Source organism: Salvelinus sp. IW2-2015, unplaced genomic scaffold (assembly GCF_002910315.2).
Source record: "Salvelinus sp. IW2-2015 unplaced genomic scaffold, ASM291031v2 Un_scaffold1069, whole genome shotgun sequence".
Taxonomy (NCBI): Eukaryota; Metazoa; Chordata; class Actinopteri; order Salmoniformes; family Salmonidae; genus Salvelinus; species Salvelinus sp. IW2-2015.
In genome coordinates this window covers 217,830-245,713 of record NW_019942715.1, presented here as the reverse complement: position 1 = coordinate 245,713, position 27,884 = coordinate 217,830, and the positions used below count along the sequence as shown (strand labels likewise).

General features: G+C 43.9%; 1 protein-coding gene across 3 annotated transcripts; it reads right to left on the bottom strand.

Moving 5' to 3' along the window:
- Positions 1-20: 20 nt before the first annotated feature.
- On the bottom strand, positions 21-27,884 carry adcy3a (adenylate cyclase 3a). Of its 3 annotated transcripts, XM_024137013.2 has the most exons (21): positions 27,555-27,884; positions 25,674-27,238; positions 24,204-24,353; positions 15,826-15,968; positions 15,591-15,702; positions 15,232-15,359; positions 14,647-14,805; positions 14,120-14,285; positions 13,189-13,308; positions 12,543-12,685; positions 11,650-11,811; positions 11,457-11,544; positions 7,503-7,619; positions 6,881-7,149; positions 6,563-6,644; positions 6,237-6,395; positions 2,271-2,417; positions 1,958-2,071; positions 1,482-1,638; positions 1,253-1,377; positions 21-769 (listed from the first exon to the last, which is right to left on the bottom strand). In XM_024137013.2, the coding sequence occupies exons 2-21, from the start codon at positions 26,346-26,348 to the stop codon at positions 587-589; spliced, it is 3,399 nt and encodes a 1,132-aa protein (XP_023992781.1). In that variant the 5' UTR covers positions 26,349-27,238; positions 27,555-27,884; the 3' UTR covers positions 21-586. The 3 variants fall into 3 exon arrangements, with proteins under 3 accessions (XP_023992781.1, XP_023992782.1, XP_023992783.1); XM_024137014.2 differs by having other exon boundaries at positions 13,189-13,305; positions 25,674-27,884; XM_024137015.2 differs by having other exon boundaries at positions 1,482-1,608; positions 25,674-27,883.

Here is a 27,884-nt window from a genome sequence, read left to right as displayed (position 1 = left end):
TACCCAAAAAAAAAAACAAAAACACCTTTGCCCCCTGCATTAACCTTCAAACACTCTACCATCTCAGGTCATCTTCATCTCCAAGCAGTTTGGAGATACTGTAACAAACACAATGAAATCCATTATTTCCCCAAATATAAAGTATTTTGTAAAAGGGGGAAAGTATTCAAAATGAGACATTTAGTCCAACAGCCTGGCTGCATCTGGCTTGAGTGATGGCATTGTAGTGAATACATGAATGTGTGTTTGTCAGACGATGTGTGTCTGAAGAGTGTTTGTCTAAAAATGTGTGTAAATATGTGTGACTATACAGTAGCGTGATATGTGTTCATAAGTCTGTAATGCAAGTAGCTGAGCACTATTTTGAAAAGCTTTGTAGTTTGCAAAAAAACTATTTGAACAGGCAGGGTAGGGGAGGCGGAACAAATCTTCTCTCTTTGCAAGATGTTCATATCCTCTTACATACTTTGTAATTCTGAAAGATGGAGTGTTGGTATAAGCATAATTCAGATCTCACTTATACATTAGAATGTATATTTCTGATTATGTGTGTGCGTTTGTGTTTCTGTGTGCGTTGACACGCAGGTCAGGAGTTGTCCACCACTTGGTGTGGCAGGGTGACCAAGGAGCCGTTGATGAAGGATCCCTGTTTTTCTCTACCCTTCAGAAAGTAGGTAAGCAGCTCTCCTTTCCCCTTCACAAAGATGGGTCCCCTCCTCACAAAACGGAATCCGTACTCCTTCAAGATGTGGTAGCAATCTTCCACCACCTGGGGGAAGCAGAATCACATTGAATTTTAGGTGATGAATCTCCGTATGCATACAGAATCAGCCAACACATGTGTTTTCTGCCCAGATTTGGTAAGCCACTTAAAGATATTCCCTGATGTCAAATCCCACGATCTAAATAGTAATCAAACAAAGTAGTATTATTCTTATGTTATTATAGCCATCTGTGAGACAATGGCTGCATTCCAGGCAGACTACATTTCAGTCAACCAATGGTTTCATGCCACATCATCGACTGTGCAGTCAGGTATCAGATTGCTATATGTGGTTTTGAGATCTTGCAGGTGACTGCAATGTATCAAGCATTGTTGGCTATCAAGTGCTCCTGCTCAGTCCTCACCAGAAATCAGGTACATCAACGACCTTAAGGGCCAATGCGCTACAGCTATAACTGATTGTCTGGTTGTCACCTCACTACTTATCACATCCTACATCTCGTCGCACCCTGTATGGAGAGGCCTTACCTGGATGTTACCCATGACGCCTGTGGACTCCATGCGACTTGCCACATTCACAGTGTTGCCCCAGATGTCATAGTGAGGCTTCCGGGCACCAATCACTCCTGCCAGCACCCCCCCTTTATTCAAACCTGGGGAGAGGATGGGATACATGATATGCATGCAGTACAAAACTAGGACACGCTCTCCATTCTCCTCTCACCTTAAAATATATGKCTGAAAGGTTAGCACTGACCTATGCGTAGCATGAAGTTGTTGAAGGACTGGTAGTTGATGTTCATGAGCGTGACCTTCATGGCCAGAGCAAAGTCAGCCAGATCTGCCAAATGCTGCCAGCGCTCTCTGTCGGTCAGCTCCTCTTTCTGCACAACAGAGCCCTCTACCTTAACCATCTTCATCACCATCATCAAGTTAAGTGAATTAATTTGATCACCATCACCACCACCGCCACCACTACGATCATCATCACCCATAAAATGAACATATCCTCTGTAAAAGATCAGTACTAAAGCTCTAGATCACATTTCTGACCTGCTACCACAAACAGTAGAAGATGCTCTAGACTGAGTTCATCAGGAGTTCTGCTGTTTAGCTATAGGAGTTCACATGATTATGTCATACTATAGGAGTTTACATAATATAGTTTACACGGCTAGTTTAAGCCTCCCCTGACCCGGACCCATTGGCTGATGACCATGGTAATGAGCTGACCTTCAGACAGGCGTAGCCATTGCTGACGTTGGGAGTGACACCTGATGCTGCCATGTAGGTGCTGCCAATGGTTTTGATTTTGGTGATGCAGCGGAACTGAGACTCGTCCAGGAGCTGTCAGAGGTTAAAGGTCACGGGTTGAAAGGTCAAGTCTCAAAGTGTTAGGCAGCATCTTTAATTCCTATACAGTGGCATGCATCAGGAATAAGGAGTAATAACATACAGTACTTCCATTGTTATAGCAAGCTAGTTCCACCATTTGCATGACTGTTACAAGTCACAAAATGAAATGATGCATTCATGAGCTTCTTACGCTGTCAAAATCAGAGATGATTTCGTTTAGGAACCTGAGGCACTCAATYCCCCCGTTGTTGATGCTCTCCTCTGTGTAGAAGTCCGAGAAGTTGGGGATGGAGGCGAACATCACCCCAATCTCATCATATGACTGGCTGTACAGCTCCTGGAAGGGGCATATATTTCAGATTAACAGATGTACAGACATAGATAACTCAATAGTATAACTCTAGCTGTAACCATTGCAATAGCTAAACAAACCTTACCTGTCATGCCCTGATCTGTTTCACCTGTCCTTGTGATTGTCTCCACCCYCTCCAGGTGTCGCTTATTTTCCCCAGTATCCCTGTGTTTCCTGTCTCTCTGTGCCAGTTCGTTATGTATGTTTCCAAGTCAACCAGCGTTTTTCCCGTTCTGCTTTTTGTATTCTCCTTTTTCTAGTCCTCCCGGTTTTGACCCTTGCCTGTTTCTGGACTTTGTATCCGCCTGCCTGACCATTCTGTCTGCCTTGACCACGAGCATGTCTGTCACTCTGTACCTCCTGGACTCTGATCTGGTTTTTACCTTTTTGCCTGTCCACGACCATTCTCTTGCCTAGCCCTTTGGATTAATAAACATTGTAAGACTCCAACCATCTGCCTCCTGTGTCTGCATTTGGGACTCGCCTTGTGCCTTGATATTACCACTGTTATAACATGGGGGCTGATCACCGCACACAGTGACCGTGATTGATACCTCTTTCTCAACATGTATTGGTCCCACTTCACATTGACTGCCTTAAAACCTATGTAGTTAATAGGGCTGGCACAATTACCATATAACCGATGGTTATGGATGAAGATCATCATGACAATTAAATAACTGTCATATCCATTAAATAAATAAATATATATACGTTTAGATACAACCTACTCATTGAACGTTTTTTCTTTATTTTTACTATTTTCTACATTGTAGAATAATAGTGAAGACATCAAAACTATGAAATAACACATGGAATCATGTAGTAAGCAAACAAGTGATAAACAAATCAATATATTTTATATTATTCAAAGTAGCCACCCTTTGCCTTGATAACAGCTTTGCACATTCTTGGCATTCTCTCAACCAGCTTCATGAGATAGTCACCTGGAATGTATTTCAATTAACAGGTGTGCCTTGTTAAAAGYKCATTTGTGGAATTTCTTTCCTTAATGCGTTTGAGCCAATCAGTGGTGTTGTGACAAGTTAGGGGTGGTATACAGAAGATAGCCCTATTTGGTAAAAGGCCAAGCCAATATTATGGCAAGATCAGCTTAAATAAGCAACAAGAAACAACAGTGCATCATTACTTTAAGACATGAAGGTCAGTCAATCCGGAAAACTGCAAGAACTTTCAAAGTTTCTTCAAGTGCAGTCGCAAAAACCATTAAGAGCTATGATGAAACTGGCTCTAATGAGGAAGGAAGACCCACAGTTACCTCTGCTGCAGAGGATAAGTTCATTAGAGTTACCAGCCTCAGAAATCGGCAAATAACTGCACCTCATATTGCAGCCCAAATAAATATAACAGACACATCTCAACAACAACTGTTCAGAGGTGACTGCGTGAATCAGGCCTTTGTGGTCGAATTGCTGCAAAGAAACCACTACTAAAAGACACCAATAATAAGAGACTTGCTTGGGCCAAGAAACACGAGTAATGGACATTAGACCGGTGTAAATCTGTCCTTTGGTCTGATGATTACAAAGTTGAGATTTTTGGCTCTAGCCGCCGTGTCTTTGTAAAACGCAGAGTTGGTGAATGGATGATCTCCGCATGTGTGGTTTCCACCTTGAAGCATGGAGGAGGAGGTGTAATGGTGTGGGGGTGCTTTGCTGGTGACACTGTCAGTGATTTATTTTGAATTCAAGGCACACTTAACCAGCATGGTTACCACAGCATTCTGCAGCGATACGCCATCCCATCTGGTTTGCGCTTAGTGGTACTATCATTTGTTTTTCAACAGGACAATGACCCAACGCACCTCCAGGCTGTGTAAGGGCTATTTGACCAAGAAGGAGAGTGATTGAGTGCTGCTTCAGATGACCTGGCCTCCACAATCACTCGACCTCAACCCAATTGAGATGGTTTGGGATGAGTCTTCCAACACATGCTGAGCATGTGTGGGAACTCTTCAAGACTGTTGGAAAACATTCCTGGTGAAGCTGGTTGAGAGAATGCAACTTTGAAGAATTTCAAACGTAGAAAACAGTAAAACATAAAGAAAAACCCTTGAATGAGTAGGTGTGTCCAAACTTTTGACTGGTACTGTATATGAACGACCAGTTGACTGAAGACAGGATGGCCGGCCATTCGTGCAGTTGAGTCAGTTTCTGCTGTAACATGGACTCTACAACATGATGAAACTTTGTTGCTCCTTGCTGAAACATGCAAGGTGTTGTAGCAAACAAGGCTTCGGGTTGCCTAGGCAACACCACACTCCCTGCATCAGCAGCACAATGCAGTTAGGAGCAGAGGAGAAAATGTGCTTCTTAAAATAAATATATACACTGAGTGTACAAAACATTTGGGACACCTTCTCTTTCCATGACAGACTGACCAGGTGAATCCAGGTGAAAGCTATGATCCCTTGTTGATATCACCAGTTAAATCCACTTCAAATCAGTGTAGATGAAGGATAGGAGACAGGTTAAAGAAGGATTTTTAAGCCTTGAGACATGTGTGCCATTCAGAGGGTGAACGGGCAAGACAAAATATTTAAGTGCCTTTGAACATGGTATGGTAGTAGGTGCCAGGCTCACCAGTTTGAGTATGTACTTCAACACTGCTGGGTTTTTCACGCTCAACAATTGTCCCGTGTGTATCAAGAATGGTGCACAACCCAAAGGACATCCAGCCAACTTCACACAACTGTGGGAAGCATTGGAGTCAACATGGGCCAGTATCCCTGTGGAACACCTTCGACACCTTTTAGAGTCCAGGCTGTTCTGAGGGAAAAATGGGGTGCAACTCAATATTAGGAAGCGGTTCCTAATGTTTTGTACACTCAGTGTTCACATGTTTCGTACATGTATTATAATTGTTTTGCTATTCGAACGGTTATAACGGTGAACACGTTTATTTGACTGACTAATAACTTTCATCCAAAATTCCATTACCGTCTCAGCCCTAGTATTCACATTGTAGCTACATGGTAGGTGCGGTCAGGGCTATAAAGTGTGACAATTTTGGTCACATATGGTCCCAACCAAACACTGCATTCCACAGTAAGAACCTCATAACAACGGTCAAGCAGGTAGTGTGATGGTTTGGGGATGCTTTGCTGCCTCAGGACCTGGACGACTTGTCTTAATAGAACAAACCATGAATTCTGCTCTGTATCAGATCATTCTACGGGAGAATGTTAGGTCATCAGTCTGTGAGCTGAAGCGCAACTGGGTGATGCAGCAGGACAATGATCCAAAAAACACAAAGTCTACATGAAAATGGCTAAAAGGCAAACAAGTCAAAAAAATGTAATGGCCTAGTCAAAGTCCAGACTGAATCCCAATTGGGATGTTGTGGCAGGACTTGAAACAAGCAGGTCATGCTTGAAAACAGACAAATGTCRCTGAATTACAGCAGATCTGCATGGAAGAGGGGCCAAAATTCCTCCACAGCGACGTGGGAGACTGATAATCAACTACAGGAAGTGTTTGGTTGGAGTCATTGCAGCTAAAGGTGGCACAAGCAGTTATTGAGTGTGAGGGGGGATTACTTTTTTGGGTGTTGCATAACTTTATTTATGACATAAATAAAATAAGTATGTAATTGTTGTGTTATTTGTTCACTCAGGTTCCATTTATCTATTATTAGGTTTTGGTTAAATATCTGATAACATTCAGTATCAAAAATATGCAATAGTAGAGAAAATTAGAAAGGGCAAATACTTTTTCGTGGCACTGTATGTTTAACAGGAAGGGAGAACCAGGTACTGCATCTACAGTAGTGAAGCTGTCTCACCTCGTCCCTTTTCTTGGAGCCAAGGAAGTGGCGTGCTACGTGCTCTGGCAGCATGTTCGTGACCAGCGCCTCGTTCCAGCGCCTCATCTCATACACCTTCTCCTTCTGCTCGTGGACCTCAATCTTCCACAAGAACAGAGTACGGGCTAGCTTCTCCACCTAAAGTCAGGGACATGGTGGCGGGAGACAGGAAATAGGTTCAAATAGAGGTGGAGAGGTTAACAAGAATGGAGAGGAAGCAGAACATGTGTAAAATAGAAAAGGTAGTGATGACTTAGTGAGGTTGGAAGGTATATAACTAGTAGACTTCTGCCACAGTAACTTACATGTCGAGAAAAGTAGTAGAAACTGATCATCATGATGAAGATCATCACAGTCATGGCATATTTGGAGGGAACCAGGTAAGACCTAAAAACAGAGCACAGAGATAATCAGAAATCACCGGCATGCTCACAATGTTTAGAGAACAGCAATATCACACTAAACATGACAATCAGAGTTGAGGTCAATTTCATTTCAATTCAGTCAACTGAAATTCCAATTCCAGTTTTACTAATTGAAAAGAAATGATGACCACATATCCATAAACTGATTACCACCACCCACACCTGTTCTACAGCTTATAACACCACAACCACATCCACCTGTAGTCCTGGAAGCGGGCCATATCGTAGCGGTCAAATATGTCCCTCCAGCTGTAGATGTTGACGATGCCCGTCGCTATGGTGATGAGGAGCATGAGTGTGGCCTTGACCATGTGGCTGACCTGCACCAGCATGGTGGTCGCCATGAGAGCCAGCACAGCGATGTAGCTGTAGTACTTGGGGTTGTCCAGACAGCCCTCTGCCCCGGATTGGACAACAGAGGAAGGAGGGGCAATTGTGGCGTTTCCCGAGGGACGGGGACAGCTCAGCTACAGGGCGTGGACAGAGAGGGGATAGAGGCCAAATGTCAACGCAAGACCCGAGCCACCACTCAATCGAGTTCTAGTGCTTCCTCCAAGCTGACCTGGGCCCCTTTAAAAAATCCTTGGTTTCACTCCCATCTTGTTGCTTTATTATGAATTTAAAACATTTAACTGCAATGCGTGCTGTTGCATATGGACGGTATGCATGCATGTCAATACCAAAAACAGACCCTGAAGTCAAACCCAGGTTTATGGGAAGGCTTGTGTGTTGGCATGCTACTGCATAATTCAACACCAGAAAGCCATTGTTCTCAGTGTTGTTATTTTTTTCTACTGGACTAACGATGAACGTTTCTCACCATGTCCACAATGTCGGCCATGGTGAGGATGAAGATTGCTGCCATGGCCCAAGTGTTCCGTGCCCAGCGGGTGTGGTCGATCCATGTGGAGAAAGACACCAGCCTCTTAGGGAAAACCTAGGAGGAAAAATAACATGTTGGTCATCAACAGTAATATCATTAACCAGTCACGTGAACTACCAGTAATATCTATCATCATCATCACCACCACCACCATTGTTGTATTGATGTGGTTTTGAGTAATGTTTTACAACACTCTTTTATGACACCTGTGGTATATGTGGGGCAATGGCGGAACATTAAAAACGTTTTAACAATGATTGATGGTGACGGTCGTCTTTGCTCGCTGTAACCAACAAAGTAATACAATTGTAATCATCATCGTAATGATATTCAGTTTTCCTACGCATCATCAGATGGAAACCATAGTAGAGGTCAGGGTATTTCTCAGAGTGACTTTGTACAGATGAAGATTATTAATTTGCGCCAGTTTGCTACAGCATTCAAAAATAAAATGATTATGTGGATTATAGTTATTGGACATTTCTGTCGGGGTTGATGCATTTCTCATAAGAGAAAATCAAGTCTGAAATGTTAAAGTGGTAAACTCCAGAAGCCTTTATAAACTTCAAATACACTACAAGTGTCACGAACGTCGTAATCCTCCTCGTCTGAGGAGGAGTAAGGATCGGACCAAAGCGCAGCGTGGTTTGATGAATAAATACTTGATTTATTTAACGAAGACAAAACACTAAACAAACTTACAAAACAACAAAACGAATGTGACGCTATATAACGAAAGTGCATACACAGGCAACCAACGTATAGACATAGACAATAACCCACAACCCACAATAAAAACAGGCTACCAAAATATGGTTCCCAATCAGAGACAACGCAAAACACCTGTCTCTGATTGAGAACCATATCAGGCCAAACACAGAAATAGACAAACCAGACAAACAACATAGAGTGCCCACACAGATCACACCCTGACCAACCAAAACATAAAACATACAAAGCAAACTCTGGTCAGGGCGTGACAACAAGTTGTACATTTCCTGCATTGCAGGAAAGTTCTACTGCAACTGTAGGCTGTCGTTGTAAATAATAATTTGTTCTTAACTAACTTGCCTAGTTAAATAAAGGTGAACTAAAACAGGGTGTTCAAATTAAGATCCTACATCTGTATTATAGTGACTTTCATGTTAGTGACAGTACAGTATACTACTATATAGTGCTGTATCTGTCAACGGTCATTTCAGATGAGCTGTGACAAACCGAGGACGAGACATATTGGTTTTCCTCATTGAACCATCAATCATGCCATTAGGAGTCATGCATCAGTCCAACCAGAGGGCTTCTCTATGAACATCTATGATGAGCAGGGATTGATTTTCCATAGATAAAGAATAGTCACTGGAGTGGAACTACTGTCGCGCGAGGGGACTCAGATCTCCAAGGTTAAATCTGATCTCATTGAGTACAGTACATTCTCTCAGCAGCTGAACAATAATCTGGTCCATATAGCTTCAAGTAAAAGCATTTCATTATGTAGCACTAAAAGCTCTTTTTAATAGGCTCTGGGGTGAATTGTATATGTGAGTGTGTGTGGTTTCTGGTGTTCATGAGGTTGACATTGTACTGTGACAGGCACAGACATGTTGACATGGACATGCATTTCGCCCTCGATATAGTAGTTGTTTATCTGTTTGTTTATGTGTGTACAGTGCATTCGGGAAAGTATTCAGACCACTTCCCTTTTTCCACATTTTGTGACCTTATATTATATTTTTCCCCATCAATCTACACACAATAGAAATGTTTGTAAATATTATTATTTTTTAAACACAAATACCTTATTTTAAAAAAGATCGTTAACTAGGCAAGTCAGTTAAGAACAAATTGTTATTTACAATGACGGCCTACCCCGGCCAAACCCTCCCCTAACCCAGACGACGCTGGGCCAATTGTGCGCCGCCCTATGGGACTCCCAATCACGGCCGGTTTTGATACAGCCCGGGATCAAACCAGGGTCTGTAGTGATGCCTCTAACACTGAGATGCAGTGCCTTAGACCGTTGCACCACTTGGGAGCTAATTTACATAAGTACTCAGACCCTCTGCTATGAGACACGAAATAGAGCTCAGGTGCATTCTGTTTCCATTGATTATCCTTGAGATGTTTCTACAACTTGATTGGAGTGCACCTGTGGTAAATCCAATTGATTGGACATGATTTGGAAAGGCACAAACCTGTCTATATAAGGTCCCACAGCTGACAGTGCATGTCAGAGCAAAAACCAAGCCATGAGGTCAAAGGAATTGTCCATAGAGCTCCGAGACAGGATTGTGTCAGAGAGATCCTTGATGAAACCCTGCTCCAGAGCGCTCAGAACCTCAGACTGGGGCGAAGGTTCCCCTTCCAACAGGACAAGTAGGAGTGGCTTCGGGACAAGTCTCTGAATGTCCGTGAGTGGCCCAGCCAGAACCCATACTTGAACCCGATCGAACATCTCCGGAGAGACTTGAAAATAGCTGTGCATCGACCCTCCGCATCCAACCTGAGAAAGCTTGAGAGGATCTGCAGAAAATAATGAGTGAAACTCCCCAAATACAGGTGTGCTAAGCTTGTAGCGTCATACCCAAGAAGACTCGAGGCTGTAATCACTGCCAAAGGTGCTTTAACAAAGTACTTGTCACGTTCCTGACCTGTTTTTCCTTTTTCTTGTATTTATTTAGTTGGTCACGGCGTGAGTTGGGGTGGGCTGTCTATGTGTGATTTTCTATGTTGGGGTTTTGTGTTCGGCCTGGTATGATTCTCAATCAGAGGCAGCTGTCAATCGTTGTCCCTGATTGAGAATCATACTAAGGCAGCCGGGGTTTCACGTGTGTTTTGTGGGTGTTTGTATCTCGTGTCAGTGTTCGTGCCACACGGGACTGTTGTCGGTTTTGTCACGTTTGTTGTTTTTGTATTTGTAAGTGTTCAGTTTCGATTTATTAAAATTATCATGAGCACTACCCACTCTGCGTGTTGGTCCGATCCATGCTCCTCCTCGTCTGAGGAGGAGAACGACTTCGACAGCCGTTACAGTACTGAGTATAGGATCTGAATACTTGTTTTTGCTTTGTCATTACGAGGTATTGTGTGCAGATTGTTGAGGAGAAACATTTTCATCAATTTTAGGATAAGGCTGTAACTTAACAAAATGTTGAATAAGCCAAGGGGTCTGAATACTTTCCCGAATGCACTGTATGTGTGTGTGTCTGTGTGTCTGTGCGCACACGGTGCAAAACCCTTGTGGGCAATGTGTGGATTGGGGGGGGGGGTTGCTGTTAGGGTGACAGTAGCAGTCGATAGTGGTAGCTACATAACTGTCTGTAGCAGTCAATAAATTTGACTTTCCATGACCTGGCTCATGAGGTTAGATCAAAAGTGCTGATGCGTGACAAAAGAACGAACATATGGGGTGCTGATTAGACACATCCTTTACCACATTCAGCCTACATAACATTGGGAGTGTATGTACACATCAAATGCACAGCATCGTGAGATGCTCAGCACATCTAAGTTATTTACATTTACATTTAAGTCATTTAGCAGACGCTCTTATCCAGAGCGACTTACAAATTGGAAAGTTCATACATATTCATCCTGGTCCCCCCGTGGGGAATGAACCCACAACCCTGGCGTTGCAAGCGCCATGCTCTACCAACTGAGCCACACGGCATAACTACGACATGTTGATCCACTATCACAACTACATTATTTTTACTCAAGAGTATACCACAACAAATATCTTCATATCTACAGATTTATTATGTTGTGGAAAATGTTCTATGATAAATTATGATTTAGCTGTGGGTTAACTGTTGCTCGCTCTGAAAGGCTAGCTGCTCTCTGGTTGGATGTTGAGCAAGGTGTGATAGTGGAGCGGGGGGAAGAGGCACTCACTCGAGGGAAGATGGCAGCCAGAGAGCAGACAGTTAGGACGAGCAGCAGGACCTCGCCCACAGCTAGGGTCACGTAGTTTGCTATCATCCTGTCAACCGCAAGAACACACAGAACATAAGGAACACGAGAGAGAGAGAGGGAGAGAGAGAGCGAGAGAGAGAGAGAAAGAGAGAGAGAGTTTAGGTGAACTCACCGAGGGTCTATGAGGACTTCCATGGCTGCAGTGAACAGGAGCACTACACAGGAGCAGCTGAAGGCAGCTCCGCTCTGCTTCTCCTTTTCTACGGAGTAGCGGGTCTCCAGCTCAGGGTCCACAAAGCGCAGGGACAGAGGGTTGGTGCGTTTCCCCTTCAAACTGACAGGGCAGAGGGAGGGTTCACACGGTCTGTCTGCTCACATAACCATAGGATTCATACCTGGCTGCACATGGCTCACTCTCACACTGTCACGCCCTGGCCTTAGTTATCTTTGTTTTCTTTATTATTTTAGTTAGGTCAGGGTGTGACATGGGGGATGTTTGTGGTTTTTGTCTAGTCTAGGGTGTGTGTATTGTCTAGGGGGTTTTGGTAGAGTTCATGGGGTTGTGTTCAGTGTAGGTGTTTATGTAAGTCTATGGTTGCTTGGATTGGTTCTCAATTAGAGACAGCTGTCTATCGTTGTCTCTGATTGAGAGTCATATTTAGGCAGCCATAGGCATTAGGTAGGTTGTGGGTAATTGTCTATGTTTGACGTTAGTAGCTTGTGTCTGCACTTTCGTTTGTAGCTTTGTCTAGTTTGTGTTAGTGGTCGTTTTCGTTTCATCTTCAAATAAAGTGAAGATGTATTTATATCACGCTGCGCCTTGGTCCTCTCTTTCACCTAAAGACGATCATGACACTCTGCTACTGGGTGTTTCTCTATGAATATCACACACATTCTCTGGTTTTCCCAAAATGCCTCGTTGGGGGATTCCCGGAATCAGGAGGGAATAAGCATGAAATCCAGAATCCGCCAAACAGGAGTTCAGGAAAAGCAGGGAATTTATTTAAAGTTCCTGGAATTTTGTAACCCTACACACACTCTCAGTCTCACTCTCTGTCTACTCACGCTTGTACGGTCTCTCTCTCCAGCAGTGCCTCATTGAGCAGTTTGTTGAGCTCCTGTTCGTTCTCTTGGGCATCAATCACCCTCTCGGCCAGGTCCCGCAGTCTTAGCCTCCGCCGAGGGTTGGGGAACGAAGGGTTCACCACCTGGAGTCACAAGGTGGCATTCCTGTTCTGTCATTACACCACCCACTGGATGCACCCCGATTCTCCACACTTCTTCTAAAGTGTGCACTTGCACACTCCCTCTTATGGATTTAACAATGGTCGAAACTCTCTCCAGCCAATACTTACACCAATTCAATGCTTTTAGATCCATGACGGGGAGTGTGCAAGTGCACACTTAATGAGAAGGGTGGAGAATCTGGAAGTAGCCACTCTTCATTCAGGTTTGAAGTGGAGAAGGTAGCACACGTTGGAGCAACTCCTGTCTTGGAGACAGCCAAAGTATTTGGAGGTTTTTGTACTAGCCCAGCGCTAACACCCCTGAATAAACAAATCAAGGTCTGAATATAAGACAATGATAAGTTAATAATTTGAATAGGTGTACTAATCCTAAACTGGAACAAAGGCCTGCACACACTGTGTACTTGTAGGACACAGAGTTGCAATCCTGTGTGTTAGGGGTTACAGTAAAGGTCATATGTTACCCGTGTGTCCAGCTCCTCTGGCTCGTCTGGTGTGGTGCAGGCTGTGTGGACACTTCCATTACACTCAGTGGTGTTGATCAACAATGGAGAGTTCCCATTGGATGACATCACAGACAACTTCTGATAGGAAACGAAGAGACAGGAAGGAGGAGAGAGAGAGAGAGAATGTGAGGTGTGTTACAGTGACTGTGGTGTGTTGACGGGAGGAATCTGGAGAGAAAAAAATATTTACATTTTTGTAACGCTTTCTTTTACAGCCTGTTGTAAGCTGTTAGTTACCTGGTATATTCATGGTATAAACTAGGAAACTACGTTGGTAATAGAATTCCTCAAAGAATTCAACTAAATTGGTGACTGGTACCAAAGTTAAAGACAAAGTTATTTCTTAACTACTACCTGGTTGTAAAATAAAGTTTTTAATTTTTATATTTTAAAATTTTATCCCATTTTCTCCCCAATTTTCGTGGTATCCAATCGCTAGTATTTACTATCTTGTCTCATCGCTACAACTCCCGTACGGGCTCGGGAGAGACGAAGGTCGAAAGCCATGCGTCCTCCGAAGCACAACCCAACCAAGCCGTACTGCTTCTTAACACTCCAACCCGGAAGCCAGCCGCACCAATGTGTCGGAGGAAACAACGTGTACCTGGCCCCTTTGGTTAGCGCGCACTGCGCCCGGCCCGCCACAGGAGTCGTTGGAGCGCGATGAGACAAGGATATCCCTACCGGCCAAACCCTCCCTAACCCGGACGACGCTATGCCAATTGTGCGTCGCCCCACGGACCTCCCGGTCGCGGCCGGCTGCGACAGAGCCTGGGCGCGAACCCAGAGACTCTGGTGGTAATATAAAGTTTTACAGAGGGTTTATCTCAGTGAGACGAACCTGTAAGAATAAAGGTTGAATAAAACTAGGTGCTGAGGCAATACTCACCACCCCGTTGATGCCGTTCTTTCCCAGGGGGCCCTTGGGCACCACCACCAGGTAGGAGTCGATGCCCCTCTCCTTCAGGTACTCACAGCGGTCGCCCCCGTTCCCCGGCTCCATATCAAACTCCCCGTGCAGACACTCCATGGTGGCTTGGGAGATGTGCACACGCCTGCCGCAAAGGTCAGGGGTTATAGGTGATAGGTCAGAGAGCCTGGCATATCAATGGCAGGGCGGGTGGGGGCTGACCCTATGCCCTCCCTATTGCAAACTTAGAATAATTCCTGTTGTCACCCTCTTATTTGATATACAGTACATCAACATTTCCTTACAGACTTCATAACTTATTGCTAGCAATAATTCATTTTGTATTGGTATATAGGGTTTGTATTGGGCACAAACACATTTGACAAATATGCGTGCATGAGGCAGGTAAATCTTGCCTGTGCATCATCTAAGGTTGTAGTAAAGATCTGTAAATAGAGTTAGGGAAAATGTAATAACTTAGAGGGGTTTAACCAGTTCCTTCTTACCCCGGTATTCCCCCCGCCTCCATCTTATTGGCCACGGTGACGTCAGTGGACCAGACGTCATACTGCCACCGCTTCTGTCCCAGGACGCCCCCCAGGACAGTGCCAGTGTGTACCCCCACACGCATGTCCACATCTGTCCCGGTCTTCTCACGAACATACCTACAGGACAACACAGTCACCGTGACACAGAGACAAGAAGAACCACACTAGCCAGTCTTTCCCCTACCATTTGTTTTGCCTCCAGCACATCACATTACTCCTACTCTATGTGCAAATCTCAAATGACACCCTATTCACCACAAGTACAGAAGGACCTCTGAGATGTGAACACGTCTGAAAAGGAAGTCAATCGGAATACGGAAAGGTTTGGACTTAAAAGCGCATCAAACCTTTCTAGAAAATGTGAATTGTGTATTATTTTCTCAGCATTTATCCAGATACTGTAGATGTCAGACCTGTTTTCAGCACATGAAAGTAATTGGTTCTACAGTAGTATACTACCTTTGACCCTAAGTGGGTGAATAGGATGTCCTTTGACACATGCAGCCTATACCACAAACCACATTTCCATTGGGTGCTACTCACGAAATGGCCTCCACCATGGCCAGGCCCATCATGATGGAGCAGGCAGCATGGTCCTCTCTGTAGTCTGGCAGGCCACAGATGCAGTAGTAACAGTCGCCCAGGATCTTTATTCTCAACTGGTGGTATTTCTACACAGAAACACACACACACAGTGAGGTCGTGGAGAGGCTGGAACATTCAAATAAGTGATTTCATCTGTATGTGAAATGATGAGACTATTCATTTAAATGAACTTTAATCTACAAATAAATCTGTTTAAAAGATTAGTATACATGCCAACCAATATACATTTTTAGTCAGTAAGTAATATATTTATGTCTGTGTGTGTGTGTGTGTGTGTGTGTGTGTGAGTGACTCACGGCAGCCAGCTTGTCAAAGCGGGCAAACAGTTCATTGAGGAGCTTGACCAGCTCATGGGCACTGCATGATGATGACAGCTGAGTGAATCCCACAATGTCTGCAAACAAAATACTGCAGGAGAAAGGGGATTACATGCAGTCATCACATCATCCTATTGGACATCCTGCCTCTGTGTTATACGACATAGTGTCCTCTATAAGTTGTGTTCTCCTAGCCATAGGTCTATAGTCTTACCTGACATTTTCGTGGCGATACATGTACATGGTGTTGAACTGCTGCATCTCCTTCTGTCCAGTCTGACTGGCTTCTTTCTTCTTCATGTCCTGTAACATCTCGTCTGCTATATGCTTGGGCAGGATGGACAGCAAGAGACGCTCCTGTGGATGACACAGGGAGACTGGTGAGGTTTCAGTCGATATGAGGAGACTCTAAAGAGCCTCAATAGACGCATGCACAGCTTACAATAAAGGCACTTCATTCGGTGTGATTGGCAGCAGAATCAATCAATGACTCAATCAGAATCAATAAAGATTCAGTGACCTGATCAAATCACTTTCTATAACAAAGGAAACCGTCCGTTGGAAACTGTCCAAAGGAAACTGTCCATTGCCATCCCAAAGCCTCCACTTCCATTTATATCTACTTCTATCACCCTTCAACCAATAGATGTGCTCAAACAGTACATACAGTGCATTTGGAAAGTATTCAGACCCCCTGACTTTTTCAACATTTTGTTAAATGACAGCCTTATTCTAAAATAGATACAAAATAACTGTTTCCCCTCATCAATTTACAGAGCTAAAACATTTTTTTTATTTTTTTTTGTACATTTTTGCAAATGTATTAAAAATAAAAAACAGAAATACCGTATTTACATAAGTACTGAGACCCTTTGCTATGAGACTCGAAATTGAGATCAGGTGCATCCTGTTACCAATGATCATCCTTAAGATGTTTCTACAACTTGATTGGAGTGCACCTGTGGTAAATTCAATTGATTGGACATGATTTGGAAAGGCACAAACCTGTCTATATAAGGTCCCACAGCTGACAGTGCATGTCAGAGCAAAAACCAAGCCATGAGTTCAAAGGAATTGTCCATAGAGCTCCGAGACAGGATTGTGTCGAGGCACAGATCTGGGGACTTCCTTGAGCTGGCCCCTCATACAAACTGAACAATCAGGGGAGAAGGGCCTTGGTCAGGGAGGTAACCAAGAACCAGATTGTCACTCTGACAGAGCTCTAAAGCTCCTCTGTGGAGATGGGAAAACCTTCCAGAAGGACAACCATCTCTGTAGCACTCCACCAATCAGGCCTTTATGGTAGGATGGCCAGACGGAAGCCACTCCTCAGTAAAAAGGCACATGACAGTGTCACGCCCTGACCTTAGAGAGCCTTTTTATGTCTCTATTTGGTTTGGTCAGGGTGTGATTTGGGGTGGGCATTCTATGTTTTGTTTTCTATGATTTTGTGTTTCTATGTTTTGGCCGGGGATGGTTCTCAATCAGTCCCAGCTGTCTATCGTTGTCTCTGATTGGGAACCATACTTAAGTAGCCCTTTTTCCCTCCTTTCGTTGTGGGTAGATGTCTTTGTTAGGGGCACTATAGCCCTTGTAAGCTTCACGGTTGTTTGTTTTGTTTCTTGTTTTGTTGGCGACATTTTAAAATAAAATAAAATGTACGCTCACCACGCTGCACTTTGGTGCACTTCTTTTGACGGCCGTGACAGACAACCCACTTGGAGTTTGACAAAAGGCACCTAAAGGACTCTCAGACCATGAGAAACAAGATTATCTTGTCTGATGAAACCAAGATTGAACTCTTTGCCCTGAATGCCAATCGTCGCATCTGGAGGAAACCTGGCACTCTCCTTACGGTGAAGCAGGGTGGTGGCAGCATCATGCTGTGGGGATGTTTAAAAGCGGAAGGGACTGGGAGACTAGTCAGGATCAAGGGAAAGATGAATGGAGCAAAGTACAGAGAGATCCTTGATGAAAACATGCTCCAGAGCGCTCAGGACCTCAGACTGGGGCTAAGGTTCACTTCCAACAGAACAACAACCTTAAGCACACAACCAAGACAACGCAGGAGTGGCTTCGGGACAAGTCTCTGAATGTCCTTGAGTGGCCCTGCCAGAGCCTGGACTTGAACTCAATCGAACATCTCTGGAGAGACTAGGGCTGTGGTGGTCACAAAATTTTGTCAGCAGCTGATTTTCAAGCAAATAACTGTCAGTCTCACGGTAATTGACCGCTAATTAACATAAACACATTTAGCATCTCCTGGCTTCCACACATACAAGCCACTGATGCTGACCTTCAGAACATCTACATTTTAAAAAGTTTAATAAATCCATGTAATATAGCCTACACCCATCACAATAAATCCATGACCTATTTTAGAAAATGTAGTAAATTTCAAAAGAACAGAATAGCATACTCTGAGTTTTCCTTATGTTAGGTCCTGATCTGGCTATGCCAAATGATGTGGGCTACACTAGTTCATTCAGCAGACAAGATTTGCTTTGAATTCCATGGCATTATTTTATAGTATGAAGAAAACAATTGAACAAAGCTGAATAAAATAGAAAGGATATTTTCTCCAAACGATTTGAGAGAATGCGGACGCGGCTCTTCTGTGATGAGCGGTTAACAAAGAAATAGGTATTCCTATATGCTTAATTTAGAGTTAATATTGTCACTTTAGTTGTTCTACAAACGTTGGGCTATATGTTTTGATTGTTAATAAACTCAGCAAAAAAATGAATATCCCTTTTTCAGGATCCTGTCTTTCAAATATATTTGGATTTTTTACGAATTAACTTCACAGATCTTCATTGTAAAGGGTTTAAAAACTGTTTCCCATGCTTGTTCAATGAACCATAAACAATTAATGAACATGCACCTGTGGAACGGTCGTTAAGACACTAACAGCTTACAGAGGGTAGGCAATTAAGGTCACAGTTATGAAAACTTAGGCCTTTCTACTGACTCTGAAAAACACCAAAAGAAAGACGCCCAGGGTCCCTGCTCATCTGCGTGAACGTGCCTTAGGCATGCTGCAAGGAGGCATGAGGACTGCAGATGTGGGCAGGGCAATGAATTGCAATGTGCGTACTGTGAGACACCTAAGTCAGCGCTACAGGGAAGCAGGACGAACAGTTGATCGTCTTCACAGTGGCTGATCACGTGTAACAACACCTRCACAGGATCGGTACATCCGAACATCACACCTGCGGGACAGGTACAGGATGGCAACAACAACTGCCCGAGTTACACCAGGAACGCACAATCCCTCTATCAGTGCTCAGACTGTCAGCAATAAGCTGAGAGAGGCTGGACTGAGGGCTTGTAGGCCTGTTGTAAGGCAGGTCCTCACCAGACATCACCGGCAACAACGTCACCTATGGGCACAAACCCACCGTCGCTGGACTGGCAAAAAGTGCTCTTCACTGACGAGTCGCTGTTTTGTCTCACCAGGGGTGATGGTCGGACTCGCATTTATTGTCGAAGGAATGTGCGTTACACCAAGGCCTGTACTCTGGAGCGGGATCGATTTGAAGGTGGAGGGTTCATCATGGTCTGGGGCGGTGTGTCCCAGCATCATCGGATTGAGCTTGTTGTCATTGCAGGCAATCTTAACGCTGTGCGTTACAGGGAAGACATCCTCCTCCCTCATGTGGTACCCTTCTAGCAGGCTCATCCTGACATGACCCTCCAGCATGACAATGCCACCAGCCATACTGCTCGTTCTGTGCGTAATTTCCTGCAAGACAGGAATGTCAGTGTTCTGCCATGGCCAGAGAAGAGCCCGGATCTCAATCCCATTGAGCACGTCTGGGACCTGTTGGATCGGAGGGTGAGGGCTAGGGCTATTCCCCCCAGAAATGTCCGGGAACTTGCAGGTGCCTTGGTGGAAGAGTGGGGTAACATCTCACAGCAAGAACTGGCTAATCTGGTTCAGTCCATGAGGAGGAGATGCACTGCAGGACTTCATGTAGCTAGTGGCCAAACCAGATATTGACTCTTACTTTGATTTTGACCCCCTCCCCCCTTTGTTCAGGGACACATTCTATTTATGTTAGTCACATGTCTGTGGAACTTGTTCAGTTTATGTCTCAGTTGTTGAGTCTTGTTATGTTCATACAAATATTTACACATGTTAAGTTTGCTGAAAGTAAACACAGTTGACAGTGAGAGGACGTTTCTTATTTTGCAGAGTTTACATTGTAAAGCTGCATGATGCGACTCTAATGATGATTTGAAAAAGGTTGCTTGAAAGGCATGAGCTCTGCTTTGTTTATTGTGCAGGCTGTACACACTACATCAGTCACCCATTCACAATTTGATAAGCACTTGATAATGCCTAGAATTTCACAGCAGCATCCCCTTTGTGTGGCCGTAATGCACCCCAAAAAAATCAATGCCTTTTGCGCCCAGTGGCCGTTGTGATGGAGTGCTGCATGCTCTATCACGTGATCGGGTCTTTCTCACAGGCTACAAGTGAAGACAGACACATTGGAGACACAACTGTGCACATCAGCAAACAAGATAAGTAGGCGTAACGAACAGCAAAAGCACTAGCCTATGTCAATCTACTATCCCCCATAGTACAAAAGTCGACCTATTCTATTCTGTGCGAGTAATAGAGTGCTGAGTACCAGGCAGTTAGCAAGTTTGGTAGGCTACTAATGACCAGCAGCAGCATCTGAGTTTGGAGAAGCCTAATTACCGTGACTAAATGGTCATGTGGAATTTGACTGCCTTCATGACCGCCGGTGTGGCGGTAATACAGTCACCGCAATAGCCCTAGGAGAGACCTGAAAATAGCCGTGCAGCAACGCTCCCCATCCAACTTGACCGAGTTTGAGAGGATCTGCAGAGAAGAATGGGAGAAACTCCCTAAATACAGGTGTGCCAAGCTTGTAGCTTCATACCTGAGAAGACTCGAGTCTGTAATCGCTGCCAAAGGTGCTTCAACAAAGTACTGAGTAAAGGGTCTGAATACTTATGTAAATATGATATTTACATTTTTTTTAAATCAACATTTGCAAAAAAAAAGAAAAACCTGTTTTTGGTTTGTCATTATGGGGTATTGTGTGTAGATTAGTGAGAATTTTGTTACGTTACAGCCTTATTCTAAAATTGATTAAATTGTTGAATCAATTTTAGAATAAGGCTGTAGCGTAACAAAATTAGGAAAAAGTCAAGGAGTTTGAATACTTTCCGAATGCATTGTACATGTTATAATCACATCCCATGGTATGTATTAGAGATACGAAACCACAAAATACTAATCCTTTACATGGTTCTACTCTGATTTAGCCACTGTCTCCTGTATTCCTGACCCAGATTTGGCTCTAGAAAATGTATCCTCCATATGTAATTCCTCTGGCATATAAACAAGCCCCTTTTAAACAATTCAGAGTCAAAGATAGAAAACCAAGGGTTAGATCTTCAGAGCTATCTGAGCTCATTCAGATGCGAAATCAGGCCTGGGCCAAAGCAAGGAAAAAGGCCTGGAAATGTTTCAGACAATTGCGAAACAGATGTACTATCTCGATTAAGAAAGCAAAACCAAATGATCTTTTAAACTCTATATCCGACTGCTGGTGTCCTTCAAAATTTTGGAAAACTGCACTGAAGCGTACAAATTCCTCTTCTTCCCTGCCTAAGCAAATGGTGGTTTAATTGACCCTGGTAAGTCAATCAACTGTTCTTCCTCTGCCAGCCTCGATGGTTAACCCATCAACTTCTAGTGAATCTTTGTTTTCATTTCAACAATTTACTATATGTGATGTGCTAAATGCCTTGCTTAAGACTGATTAAAAAAATCCACTGGGGCTGATATTCTTGATCCATTCTTGCTGCAGCTCTCTGCCCCCCTGATTACTGAATCAATAACCCATATTTTTTACCTGACGATTATATCTGGTACTATCCCCAAGGTTTGGAAGGCGGCCCATGTACTCCCCCTTCACAAACGTGCAGAACCTTGTGATCTAAATAATTCAATCACCCTATTTCTAAACTTTCTTGCCTTGCTAAAATATTAGAATATTTGATTAATTCTCAGATAAGATCTTTCTTATTTTTAAAATGTATTCTAAATGTACATCAGTCGGGTTTTAGACCAGGTCATAGCAGTATCTCTGCTGGATCCCTAGTTATAAATGATGTAGTTAACTGTATGGATAAAAGGCAACATTGTGCTGCCCTCTTCATTGGCCTGTCAAAGGCTTTCGATACTTTTGATCACTCATGGCTAATTCAGAGCCTTTCCTCAATTGACCTAGACCAGATTGCATGTAACTGGTTTAAAAATGTATTGACAGATAAAACTCAATGTGTATATCTACTGATGGTGTTAAATAAGGTTTCCTGGATATTACGAAAGGTGTCCTACAGGGGTCGATTCTGGTCCTGTGCTTTTTAACATTAACAATATCGACATGTTTTTTTTTTTTTATGCACTTGTATGCCGATGATAGTGTTGTGTATGCTATTACCCCCAACGTTGACCAGGCTCTATCTGAACTACAGTCTGCCTTCATTGTATTACAGAAAAACTTTATTGACCTGGAATTAGTATTGCATGCAGGTAAAACTACGTGTAGGTTGTTCTCTAGAGCACATAAAAATAACTCTGATGATTGAAGCATGTCATTTGGATAGTGTCCATATTGATTGTGTCCCTGCTTACAAATATCTGGTTAGATTTAAAGCTGTATTTTAAAAAGCATATTGATGAGTTAAGAACCTGAGAATAAAAATGGTCTTCTATAGAAATAGGTCCTGCCTCTCGCTAAATAGTAGAAAGCAGATTGTTCAGTCGACAGTCCTATCGGTCCTAGACTATGGCGACATCATCTATATGAAGTCAGCTGTCACTTCATTTAAGCTGTTAGATGCAATTTAACATAGTGCACTGTGCTTTACTACGGGCTAAAATGTTTGTACTCGTCACTGCATTCTTTTGATTTATTAGGATCCCCATTAGCGACAGCTAGTCTTACTGGGGTCCAACAGACAGGTGGTTGGCCCTCTGATGTCACGTAGGTTGATACATTGCTATGTTTTTATTTAGAAAGCCCTTTTACAAAAAGTCCCACTGTACCTAACTTCTTTCCTAAACTTTAGACATACGAGTTACCACACTCTGTCTCAGGGATGGCTGAGTTACCACACTCTGTCTCAGGGATTGCTGAGTTACCACACTCTGTCTCAGGGATGGCTAACTCTGGAAATTCCTTTGGCTGCTACTGAGTTAGGTAAATCAGCTTTTAGTTTCATTGCACCTTATTTATGGAATAATCTTCAAAATGTTCTTAAATTTGATATCTGGGTGCCTCTAGGGAAATTCAGTAAGCTGATTGAGAACCTTATTTTCAATTTTTTAACCTGACAAAGGCTTCATAACCGTGTTTTTCTTTCTGCTTGCATTTTGATGTGCGTATTTTCTGTCATTTCTGTAATTCAGGGCTTATCTGTAAAAGAGACCTTGGTCTCAGTATGACTCCCTGATAAAATAATAAACATCCAACGGTCAAACATGATATATAATCACATATTACACAGTACATAGACATGTAGGCCTATAACATTTCTCCCTGTTAAAAGCACTGTCCCTATACACAAATCTGATTGGCCTAAAACTATCACTCATCGCCACGTAAGTCCATCTGAACAGATTCCACCCTTGATGACCCAAGACCAGAAACATAAACATTGGAAAACACAAACCCATCAGGCAAACAAAAGCCTTGAGTTCACACACACGTGGAGGGAGGAAAACAAATAACGTGGCAGGGTTTTTCTACGTTCTTATCAAAACCTGACGGAGAGGGACAAAAAAAATGGGCAAGAGAGTCAGCAGAGTGATTACTGCGGACATCGTCTCAGGAGGCCGGTCGCCATGGTAACCTGCAACGACCGGATGCTCCTTGATTGGCTGGCGGCCCTTGTATCCCGGCAGCCCATGCTTCTCCATTAGTATTCTGGGAGTTTCTCCTCTCATGGTCTTATCAGCCCTTCTCTCTCTCATACACACACACATACACACATTTGCTCCCTCCTTTCCTTTCCTCCCTCCTTCCCTCCATAATCACCCCTTTCCTCTCAGCTCTATAGCAGTGACCCTCTGGTCCATAAATAGTAGCAATCAAGAATGCCCAATGGCCACAGCTGTGAGACAGGGGAGGGAGGGGAAATGACTGCTGACACAGAGCTAACAAACAGACAAAGTGCACACACACACACACACACATACATGCACGCTCACACACATTTAACTAGCTTAGTGTAGTGTAACAGTAGATCAAATGGAACTGTAGATACTAAGTATTGTGTTTAAATTCCCTTTGGCTTCAACATAAATAAAACAGGTCTGAATCAGAATCACATACATTCAAACCAGGGCACTACTCTGGCACTGCCACACACTCCTTATTGCCCCCCCCCCACTCTCTAACCTACCATTCAAACCTACTAACCTCTGTCACTTTTCTCTCTCTCTGAATATGTGTCTCCTGCCCTATATTGTATATGCCCCTCTGTCCTCCCGCCATATGTTTTTACCCACACTTCCTCCCTGTCTCCGTCTGTCAGTCTCACCTGTTGCTGGCTCTGTTCCTCCAGATTGAGTTTGACCTCCAGGGACTGCCGTGCTTCCAGGAAGGCCTTGCGGTGTTTCCGGTCTGCCATGTAGTAGGACATGACGCCCACAGTGATGGCACACACATAGATCACTACGTTGGCCAGCAGCTGGAGAACGCAACAGAGTCATTAGACACACACACACTTACACACAACACAGGCACTATAAAATAAAAAAAACACACAAACAGGCACGCACAGTAATCTTTTAACTGTTAGTCTACACCTGTTGTTTACGAAGCATGTGACAAATGCAAATTTGATTTGACATACGGACGCATGCACACACACTCTGAACCCTGTAGGGGGGACCCTTGTGTAGACTTATCATGACCTAGGCTAGTGGTATCTTACGGACTTTCTGCAGCCATGAATGTGGCAGACAGGCAAAAAGAAACCAGCACTCTAAACTATTACCAAACTCGTATAGATTGCAGTGAGGTGGCTGCTGATGAGTTACATTTCAAACAAAGTGTGGATACTGCACTGTTTTGTCATTGAATAACAGTTGATTCGCCGAGACTGAAGCTCCGATAGGGTGGTTGGCCTTTTATTGGGCTGCCTGCCTCTCATTGGATTACTGTGAGACTATGACAAAGACATGAGCATACTGAGAACCAAAAAATGGTGGACCTTTTGAGAACAGTGTTGATGTCAAACAAGAGAACAACCTCTAAAATATCAAATACAGACAAATGACGAAACCAGAGGCTTTTTTTGTGCCATTGATACTTCTACCTCAGACTTATTTTAATTGTTAGGAGACACTCAAACCTCAGTCTATTCTCAGCCTCTGCTCTGTCACCGAAACATTTGATACATTCAGCCTGTTTGTAGACTCACCAGTAATGCCTATTCATTGTAGATGCTGTAAGACAATTACAGGGCAAAACGTGACATAAATAGTACATAGAGTGGAGGCTAATCTTCTGCATGATGAAATTATTTCAACACACCATTTGATGTGATCAGGAAAGCTAGCATGACTTACCTGCAGTCAGGTTTCTTATTAAATCTACCGTATATACCCTAGTAATTGCTCATCATTCCTTGTGTTGCAAGTATGGCATGTTGCACTGTTCCTAGTCATTTTCTTTTATGAGCTACTTCACAAGATCTGTTCACCTTTTCTACCTGCCACCCTACTATCTACCTTACTCACACCCCCCCCCCTCACACCTGCCTGTCTCCAACTCCACCTGCAACTTCATCCAACTCGTGTCCACCCACCCCAGGTGTTTCCTGAACCACTCTCACCCGTCTCACTCTCCACCTGCAACTTCCTTCCCCTCCTGCAAGTGTCCTCAGCCCCCACTCTTACCCAGCTCCCACTCTACCTGCAACTTCAATCCCCCTCACCCCTCACCCACTCCCGCTGCAACTCATCCCCCACCCGAGGTGTGTCCTCAGCCCCATCCCCACTCTCACCTGTCTCCCGAGGGCAGCCCCCTGGATATCCTCCTGCTGCTGCTGTGCAATGGTGACCCCCAGCACCAGGGTGTGGACCCCGCACGACACGGATGTGATCAGCACAATGGGCGTGAGCCGCAAGGGCAGTGTCAGGAAGAAGGAGAAGCTAAAGAAGGCCTGCCAGCCCACTGTGTCACTGGCCTGGTGGAAGCGGGCATAGTTCAGGCCCAGGTAGCAGAAGATCTGGGCCGCTATGAGCACCCACAGGGCGTAGGGCACCACACGTCGTGAGATGCGGTCGGGTAGCAGGCCGTAGCAGCACAACACATAGAGTAGGATGTCGGATGCCAGGCCTACTGATGCCACCACCACAGAGGCCAGCTTTTCATCTGTGTAGACCACAGCGCACATGACAATGATGTAGCTGTCAAACAGGGCAGCAAACACAACCAGAACCAGCAGGGTTTCGTGTCGCTGCCGGCGGAAATAGGTCTGATAGAGGTTCTCCAGAGACTCGGGTGCAAAAGTGAGACGCATGAAGCGTGGGAGGCAGAGGCAGCACCCTTGGCTGCGAACCGTTACCTCGTGCGTGCGCCCCACGGCATGGCCCGGGTCCGATGGTAGGGTCACAGAGCAGTCCGCCGAATACTCTGCTGAGTACTCAGGCTCCGAGAAGGCCCGGTTGCGAGGCATCGTGAATGCTGACTAAGTTTTGTATCCTTCCTGTGACCTCGTCGTAAAAAAAGTGGAAATCTGTTTTGTAGTTCTGCAGGTGTAAAATTCCTCAAGGTACTGTTGTAAGGTTCAAACGTAGGCCTACATCGTGCTCTCTCATCGGGTTCCCTTTTATTCTCCTGTGTGTAATCTGAACCTTTTGCCCTGAGGTGTCACAAATGTCCTTTAAAATCACACGTATTGTCTTGATTGTCAGACCCTGCACTTTGGAATAGCTTTGCTCACATATTTGTTAGTTACACGTCTCTGACAGTGTCAGTTCATTCTGTCAGTTGATTCCCCAATCCAATGTCCTCCTCCAAATGTAGACTTAAGACAAAAGGAGATTTAAAGGTTCTCCTGGACCATGTTCATTTCCCTTAAGTGAGCCCATGGAAAACTAACTAAGAATGAAGTGAGGGCGATAATATAGCTTTGCTTCTTTTCGAATGCAAAACTTTGTTTACATTGCCACCCTTCTCTCCATATTCATTGTATCAAGGTCATCACCATTGTTCACATGGGGTTTCCATGGTGAAAACTCAAAAGAAGTGAAGAATATGGGATGCTGTTTGATCATGAATTGTGGCTCCCCCCCACCTGAGAAGTCACCTGACTAGCAATCCACGTTGGGAAAAATTGGGATTTTTAAGAAAGTTCTTGGGAAATATGGACAGCCTGTGCAAAAGAGGCCCAGGTTCGTTTCTTCTTTGTAGTTGACAGACTGATACTGAGAGCAATGTCTGTCGTTACCTACCAATATTTATCTTGAGAACTGCGCCTCTGTCCTCAGTTGAGAATAACCCCGGAGAACTATGCGTGACTTCTGATTTTACAGCGCACGCAGGAAATAGGCTACATGTTGCGCTCTATGAAAGAGAGAAAAAAAATAGAACTTGTAAAATGGATGTCCAAAATGACACCATCGTGACTATCCATTTAAAATACTTAACACAGTATTTTTTTTTKTTGCCGTATTATTAAGCAACGCGGTTTTCCAGCCTACAGTATAGGGACATCATATTTCTTGCCCTCATTACACATATTGATGAGTTTGTTGCCTGTGATTTCAGGGTTAAATCGTTTGGTTACATTTCTATTTTGAAAAGGTGCTATAGGAGGACCGCTATTGTCATACCCATATAAATGATCGAATGACTGAAAACAATAAGCGTCATTATTTACCCATTCTGTATCCATTTAACATGTGGCGATGGCCAAAGACGAACGTGATCTTTCAATGTAGGTTTTCATTCTCCAGTGACTCGACGTTTGGCATCGCCTGTCTATCTATCCTTTTTAAGATGCCGCCTGTGAACAGAGATTTTGTACCAGATGATGTAAAAACCATCCGCATATTGTTGCATCCGTTTACCGAGCCATGGAAGAAAAAAAAAAGACACTTTCGATCTCCTATAGGTGGTGCTCGCTCTTGTAAGGATTAGATGTCACTTGTAATCAAAACAGTGCATTTTGGGTGTTTGTTATAAGAATAACCTGAACATAACCTGAACA